Here is a 7,935-nt window from a genome sequence, read left to right on the forward strand (position 1 = left end):
GAATGGAAGAAGGAAGACATAGAGGTACCTTTTTTTGACCTGGAAACTCTCACTGCAGCTACCAATGGCTTCTCTCCAGAAAATTTGGTTGGAGCAGGTCGCTTTGGCTCTGTGTTTAAGGTAATATGATCCATGGTTTTCTTTTAATTGTCAAAAAGTAATAAACTACTATAAAGAAAAACATGATGTGTCTGTGATTTAATGACATATGCAGGGATGCCTACGTACTGGACAAGATATTGCAGTGAAAAGGTTGTCAAAGAATGCAAAACAAGGTCTAGAAGAATTCAAGAATGAAGTTGTTCTGATTGCCAAACTTCAACACAGGAATTGTGTCAGGCTTTTAGGCTGCTGCATTCAAGGAGAAGAAAGGATACTCGTTTATGAGTTTATGCCAAACAATAGCTTAGATTATTTTATTTTTGGTCTGTTGTTCTTGTCCATTTATTTTTGGATTCATCTTGTGTACGTTCCTTTATGTGTTTGCAGACCACCTTACAGATTATCTAATTTTGGAGGAAAACAAAATTGTTAAGTACTGTTGATGCTACTATTGACAAATCAAGAAATTTATAAGGGTAGCAATGGTTTGCAGATCAAAAGAGAAGTGCATTATTGCCTTGCAGATCAAAAGAGAAGTGCATTATTGCCATGGAAAAAGCGCTTTGGCATCATCATGGGAATTGCACGGGGACTTCTCTACCTTCATCAGGAATCTAGACTTCAAATAATTCACAGAGATTTGAAGACTAGCAATGTTTTGCTAGACCAAAACTTAAATGCTGTTATTTCTGATTTTGGCTTAGCAAGAACATTTGGAGGGGATAAAGTTCAAGTAAGAACAAACAGAGTTGCTGGGGCATGGTAAGTTGCATAGTTTAACATTGGTCCAATTGTCTTATTATGAAATCATATAACTGATATGACTGATACTTCAAGCAGTGGCTATATGTCTCCGGAGCATGCAGTTGATGGAGAATTTTCAGTCAAATCTGATGTTTTTGCTTTTGGGGTGCTTATCTTAGAGATATTGAGTGGCAAGAAGAATAGGGGTTTTACTCATCCAGATCACCACCATAACCTTCTAGGACATGTAAGTTGACTGACTGACAGTACTATCCTATGTTCTGCTCTTCTTGTTAATAATTAGTTAATTGTTGTGAAATTGAACTAGGCATGGTTGCTATGGAAGAAACACGGGCTTAGAGCTAATAGATTCATGTCTGGAGAATTCATGTGTTCCATCACAGGTGCCAAGATGTATACAGTTGGGTCTACTATGTGTTCAAAAGTTCCCAGGGGATAGGCCTGAAATGTCATGTTTTGTATCCATGCTGGTAAATGAGAAAGACAAATTGCCTGACCCTAAACAACCTGGTTTCTTCATAGAAAGAAGACCCATTTATGGGGATGCAAAATCAAACAGAGAAGAATTTGTTTCAAACAATGGAGTAACCTTAACCGTGCAGGAAGGAGGATAGAAATTTAGCAGTAACTTTTAGTTGAGGAGAGTTTCCTGTTGCTATATTTATTAGCAAATAGTTCAGCATCTACTTGGTGGCTACAAAAATTAGCTATTAGGTAATAAATGCTGTCTATTTTCATACAAGACACTTATTTTTTTAAAAAAAAAAAATTCTGTTTTTCTGAACTGTGTATGACAACTATTGGTTTCTAAAGATTTTTTTGTCTTCAATTGGGATTAAATATTTTGAACGAAACATGATTTGTCCAATGATTCTCCAATGGTAGCTGCATCGGTCTCCTTTTTGTGTACCCTTCAAAGTGAAGGTCAGTAGGGACATGGAAAGTGCCCCTAGGAACATGGGAGATGGTTTGATCCTAATCGAAGACAAGTACGTGTCCTGTCCTCCAGAAACGTTGCAAGTAAATCATTTAAAGTTATTGGAATTTGCTAATACTGATTTTATAAGCACATATCCCTTCCACCATTTTCAGAATTCTTTAACTGCACCCAAGGTCCCACTCTTAATTAAATGTCGAGATCAATTTCATGGGAGGAAAAAGTAAAATCTCTGTTTTGGGATGAGAATCAACAATGTGATTAAAATATTTTTTTTATAGTCTTCAATTATTTGGGGTTCGCCAATGACACGTAAAAAGAAGGAAACAGGAAAATTCTTTGGTCAACGTTGGCTTGCTGTCACACGGTGTTTCACTTAGAATCAAGCTTCAAGACAGAGAGAGGTGCCTGCTAACAGAATTATGGCAACCGGGAGAGTAGTTCCATCTATTTGCTTGTTTGTTTTGTCTTGCTTTTTCTTGAAGGTTTTCAATGGAACAATTGCAGCCACTGATACCCTTTTTCATGGACAAGTGATGAGAGACTCGGAGAGTGTTAGATCTGCTGACAATACCTTTGAATTAGGATTTTTTTCCCCAGGAAGCTCAACAAAACGTTATGTGGGAATTTGGAGGATCAATGTTCCATCAAAGGATGTAGTCTGGGTTGCCAATAGAGATAATCCTTTCAGTGGTTCTTCTCAGCTGGTTCTTACCATCAATGATGATGGGTACCTCGTGATTGTGGATAGCAGGATGACCTATAGAGTAAGTGATGATCCATCAAGCCAGAACGTGAGTGCGACACTGTTGGATTCAGGGAATTTGGTTTTAAGAAATGAGAACTTCGATATACTTTGGCAGAGCTTTGACTACCCTACAGATACATTTTTACCTGGAATGAAGCTTGGCTACAGCAGAAAGACCGGGAAAGTGTGGTCTCTAACATCGTGGGTAGATGAAGAAGACCCAAATATTGGGGATTTTGAGGTAAGAATGGATCGTTCAAAATCACATGAAGTCTTCCTCATGAGGGGTTCTGAAGCGTTATGGAGCACTGGAGCTTGGGATGGTGTACGTTTTGCTTTGATGCCTGAAATGAGATTGAACTACATCTTCAATTACAGCATATATAGCGATGAAAATGAAACATATTTTTCTTATGCTTTGTATGATCCTTCTATAATAACTAGATTCATCGTTAGTGTGTCTGGACAGCTCAAAGAATTTTCATGGCTGAACACTTCCCAAGAGTGGGTGTTGTTTTGGGCTCAGCCAAGGGCTTTGTGTGATGTTTTTAATTCTTGCGGTCCATTCGGCAGCTGCAGTAAGCAGAGTGAGAGCTGTCAGTGCTTAAGAGGTTTTTATTCCTCAGAGAGGGGGATAGGGCGAGGCCAGTCTGGTGGGTGTACGAGGCGAATGGCCCTAAATTGTGGGATTGGAGACAAAGACAGGTTCTTCAGGATGGATGATGTAAGTTATCCTCTAAGTTCAACTGAGCAAAGCAATTCATCATATTCTTCCCTATCAGGCCCTGAAGTTTCTAACAGAGATGCAAAAGCCTGCGAACTAGCTTGCTTGAACAGCTGCAGTTGCACTGCATATGCCTATAACAAAAGCGGCCATTGCTTAAAATGGTTTGGGGACATTCTAGATCTACAACAACTTTCAGGAAAGGATCCTGATGGAAAAACAATTTTTATCAAACTTTCAGCCTCTGAATTTGACAGCAGTGGAGGTACCTCTTTCTCTAAACTTCTTTATTTGTTATTATGGTCATATTCAATAGGAAAAAGTCAATCAGAAATGGATAGCTAAATGTCCAAAGTAGTTAATATCTGGTAAGTTGTTTTGAATTCTTACTTTTCATATTTGATTTCTAGGAGCCAAAAAGTTTTGGTGGATTATTGTAATCGCTGTTGCTCTAGTGGTGCTTCTTCCTGCTTCCTACATTGTTTCTCAGTGGAGAAAAAGTCTTAAAAACAAAGGTACCTTCATTTCCGATGAGTCTTTGTAAATGGATTTGTATATATGCTTGCTTTTTATGTGAATGGATGTACTTATATATGCACACCTCTCTGTCCCAAAAAAAAAACAGGGGAGGCAGATACAAGCCAGGATATACTACTCTTTGATATGGAGATGAGCATGACTAGTAGCAGTGAGTTTTCTGGTTCTGATAAATTGGGAAAAGGGAGGAGAAAGGATGCTGCATTGCCATTGTTTAGCTTTGTTAGTATATCAGTAGCTACAGAAAACTTCTCCTTAGAGAATAAGCTAGGAGAGGGGGGATTTGGACCTGTTTACAAGGTATCATATCTATCATCTAAAAGCCCATTGCCAGAAGTTGAGTTCAAGTTGCTAAACTAAAATCTTCACTATTGACAATGCTGAAAGTTTCCTATAAAATCTATGGAATTTCAATTGCAGGGAAAGCTATTAAATGGACAAGAAATAGCAGTGAAAAGGCTTTCGAAAAGGTCAGGACAAGGGCTAGAAGAGTTGAAAAACGAGACAATGCTTATAGCAAAGCTCCAGCATAGGAACCTTGTTAGACTATTGGGTTGCTGCCTAGAACAAGGCGAAAAGATATTGATCTATGAGTTCATGCCAAACAAAAGTTTGGATGCATTTCTTTTTGGTCTGTGATTCATGTTTCACGAAATTTTACATGTTAACTAGCTTACATGTAATAATTTGTTCCAAAATCAATTAGCTTGGAAATGTGACATTCTGCACATTTGCAACAGATCCAAACAATCGAGGGTTGCTGGACTGGAGAACACGCGTTCGCATAATTGAAGGGATCGCTCAAGGGATTCTGTATCTTCACCAATATTCCAGATTACGAATTATACATAGGGATCTGAAGGCAAGCAATATCCTGTTAGACAGTGACATGAACCCCAAAATATCTGATTTTGGCTTGGCAAGAATGTTTGGTGGTGATGAGTTGCAAGCAAATACGAATCGGATTGTAGGAACTTAGTAAGTGAAGTTCAAATCTCCATCACTTGCAATACTACCTGCTTGTTAAGTCTCCTTCACTGAAGAATCTAATCGACTTCTGATGAAATATAGTGGTTACATGTCGCCTGAATATGCCCTGGAAGGTCTTTTCTCCATTAAATCTGATGTGTTCAGCTTCGGAGTGTTGCTCCTGGAGATAGTGAGTGGCAAGAAGAATACTGGCTTTTACCACAGCAACTCTCTTAACCTTCTTGGACATGTGAGTAACAAACTTTCTCCATATTTCAAGAGTTTTATCCTGCTTGTTTGTCTTCTTTTTCTTTGTCTTCTCCCCCATGTAAATGATTTTGACATTTAAACACAATCATTTTACTTTAGACATGGGAACTGTGGAAAGAAGGTAGAGCTCCTGAGTTGATGGATCCTTCGTTGGAAGAGCAAGTGTCATATCCTGTGCTGCTCAGATACATTCATGTGGCTCTTCTCTGTGTTCAAGAAATTGCAGCTGATAGACCGACCATGTCGGACGTAGTCTCGATGCTTACTAATGAGCTTACAGTTCTAAATTCTCCTAAGGAGCCTGCTTTCTCAAGTGCAAGAAGTGCTATAAACAATCCAAATCAGCATGCAAGCAGGCCTGAACTATGTTCAGTCAATAACGTGACAGTTTCTTTGATGGAACCTCGATAGCTACTTTCAATTACAGCTCAAATGCTCGGTTCCAATTCTTTTCTGTTTGAGGCTTCTCTTTAGTCCGGGTGTGTCTATGTTAATCAAATAAAATTGACATATGACAGAGAGATAGAAAAACTCCTCATCTCATCTCTCTCTGGGTTTTCTTACTCCAGCAATTTTCTACAAGCCTCACGCAAAGAAAAATTACCACAAAAGAAATTGAGATCTAGTTACCATTTTTGAAAGTATTTCATACCATTTTGGCAAACTCTTATCCCATACTTGTTTCGGTAATTTGAGTATAACTTCTATTTTGATATTTGTGATTATGTAATCTATGAATTTCAAAAAAATTTTAATTATAGAAGCAATTAATCTAATTTACACCAACAAAAATTCATAACCATATGTCATGCAAATCAAATAATAATTGCATTAACATAAAAGAACAAAAAGTAAACGATATTACTTACTCCCTGCTTAGAATATATTAGATTTTTCCCTCCAAGTGAATTGTAGTAAATTTACCATTACATCAATTGTTAGAATTCTCTTACCAATTTGAATTATCACTTATTCTTAAAAAATCTTTTAATTTGGAATTTAAAGTGGATTAAATATAGAATACTTTTCAAGATGATAATTAGATAGTTTTCTCTCACTTTCTTTTATGGTAATTTTTCTTTGTGTTAGATTCGTAGAAAATTGCTAATACGAATAAGAGAACAACCAAAGAGATATGGAGTTTGGGTATCTTTGTGGTAAGGGTTTTGGTCAAAATCATATATTTATAATGTGATTTTTGATTCCATTAAAATAAAAGAGATATTTATCTCTTAAAATTCTTTTTAATTTAATCAATTAAAATTAAATTAATATTTTTTATTTGCAATTATACTTAAATAATAATTTATTTATTTAATTATAATTACTAGTCCATGTCAAATAATGATTATTCTATTTTATTATTATCCATTTTTAATTGAAAAGAATTAATAATAAAATTAAAAAAATCCTAATCACATAGAGTAATATAATTATTTCATGATTCTAATTAATTGTAAATAAATAATTAACAATTTTAATTCTTATATTATAACTAAATATCTTCCATTATTATTTTTATTTATAAGTCAATAATTATGTTAACAAATATTTTTAAAAATTATTCCATTTTTAGTGAGATATTATTAAAATTCATTTGATAAAAGCTCAACGTCACGATTTAATCGAAATTGTTTCAATGGCTTGTCTAATTGTTTTTTAACTTCGGCTTTGAATTCTTAAAATTTTTCAAAAGATTTACATTTTTTTATATATAAAATACACAGCATCATGTCTCAAGTAGTCATCAGATTATGAACCTTTTATCCTTTTATCCTGATATGTCTCTGCTCATATACAATTCACGTTGGACTTGGTTTTGTTCATAATATTTAATTCCAACTGATAGCAAAAGACTGTACAGAAAAGCCCATAGTGGTACTAAACAGTTAAAAAAAAGAATTAAAAAAAAAATAAGTGTTTTGTAAGAAAAGATAAAGTGTATGTTAGCCAATAGCTAATTTACATGGTTGCCAAGTAAATGCTGAAATATTTAGTAATACATATTGCAACAGGAAATTGTCCTCAACTAAGAGTTACTGCTAAATTTCTATCTTCCTTCCTGCACAGTTAAGGTTACTACATTGTTTGAAGCAGATTCTACTGTTTTGGATTTTGCATCCCCATCATTCGGTCTTCTTTCTACGAAGAAACCAGGTTGTTTAGGTTCAGGCAATTTGTCTTTCTCATTTACCAGCATGGATACAACACATGACATTTCAGGCCTATCCTCTGGGAACTTTTGAACACATAGTAGACCCAACTGAATACATCTTAGCACCTGAGATGGAGCACATGAATTCTTCAGACATGAATCTATTAGCTCTAAGGCCCTGTCCGTCTTCCATAGCAACCATGCCTGGTTCAATTGCATAACATTTGATTAATTATTGACAAGAAGAGCAGGACATAAGATAGTAAGACATTATTGTCAGTCAGTCAACTTACATGTCCTAGAAGGTTATGGTGGTGATCGGGATGAGTAAAACCCCTGTTCTTCTTGCCACTCAATATCTCTAACATAAGCACTCCAAAGGAGAAAACATCAGATTTGACTGAAAATTCTCCATCGACTGCATACTCTGGAGACATATAGCCACTGCTTGAAGTATCAGTCATATCAGTTATATAATTTTTTAATAAGACAATTGGACCAATGTTGAACTATGTGCAACTTACTATGTCCCAGCAACTCTGTTTGTTTTTACTTGAACTTCATCTCCTCCAAATGTTCTTGCTAAGCCAAAATCTGAAATAACGGCATTTAAGTTGTGGTCTAGCAAAACATTGCTAGTCTTCAAATCTCTGTGAATGATTTGAAGTCTAGAGTCCTGATGAAGGTAGAGAAGTCCCCGTGCAATTCCCATGATGATGCCAAAGCGC

General features: G+C 35.9%; 2 protein-coding genes and 1 pseudogene across 3 annotated transcripts in view; 2 read left to right on the plus strand and 1 right to left on the minus strand.

The window, feature by feature from the left end:
• The window catches only part of LOC110418858 (G-type lectin S-receptor-like serine/threonine-protein kinase At1g11330), a 7,923-nt pseudogene extending 6,272 nt beyond the window's left edge, over positions 1-1,651 (plus strand). Inside the window, exons 8-12 of the transcript XR_016351383.1 lie at positions 2-120; positions 215-425; positions 627-864; positions 943-1,093; positions 1,175-1,651. The product of XR_016351383.1 is annotated as a G-type lectin S-receptor-like serine/threonine-protein kinase At1g11330 (transcript). The remainder of the gene's footprint in view (position 1; positions 121-214; positions 426-626; positions 865-942; positions 1,094-1,174) is intronic.
• A 438-nt stretch (positions 1,652-2,089) lies between these two features.
• Positions 2,090-5,696, plus strand: LOC110418933 (G-type lectin S-receptor-like serine/threonine-protein kinase At4g27290). The gene is made up of 7 exons (XM_021431750.2): positions 2,090-3,541; positions 3,687-3,791; positions 3,902-4,113; positions 4,234-4,444; positions 4,554-4,791; positions 4,885-5,032; positions 5,152-5,696. The coding sequence occupies exons 1-7, from the start codon at positions 2,227-2,229 to the stop codon at positions 5,461-5,463; spliced, it is 2,541 nt and encodes an 846-aa protein (XP_021287425.1). The 5' UTR covers positions 2,090-2,226; the 3' UTR covers positions 5,464-5,696.
• A 1,406-nt stretch (positions 5,697-7,102) lies between these two features.
• LOC110418859 (G-type lectin S-receptor-like serine/threonine-protein kinase At4g03230) overlaps positions 7,103-7,935 on the minus strand; it is a 2,629-nt gene continuing 1,796 nt past the window's right edge. The window contains exons 3-5 of the mRNA XM_021431683.1: positions 7,732-7,929; positions 7,501-7,651; positions 7,103-7,411 (exon numbers count right to left, since the gene is read on the minus strand). Coding sequence (XP_021287358.1) covers positions 7,103-7,411; positions 7,501-7,651; positions 7,732-7,929 — 658 coding nt within the window. The remainder of the gene's footprint in view (positions 7,412-7,500; positions 7,652-7,731; positions 7,930-7,935) is intronic.

Source organism: Theobroma umbraticum, unplaced genomic scaffold (assembly GCF_002168275.2).
Source record: "Theobroma umbraticum cultivar Fairchild unplaced genomic scaffold, ASM216827v3 scaffold_67.0, whole genome shotgun sequence".
NCBI lineage: Eukaryota > Viridiplantae > Streptophyta > Magnoliopsida > Malvales > Malvaceae > Theobroma > Theobroma umbraticum.

Coding starts and splice junctions, on each gene's coding strand:
- LOC110418933 (XM_021431750.2), top strand. CDS start 2,227: ATGGCAACCGGGAGAGTAGTTCCATCTATTTGCTTGTTTGTTTTGTCT. Junction 4,114..4,233: donor GATTTGGACCTGTTTACAAG/GTATCATATCTA, acceptor TTTCAATTGCAG/GGAAAGCTATTAAATGGACA. Junction 4,792..4,884: donor AATCGGATTGTAGGAACTTA/GTAAGTGAAGTT, acceptor GATGAAATATAG/TGGTTACATGTCGCCTGAAT.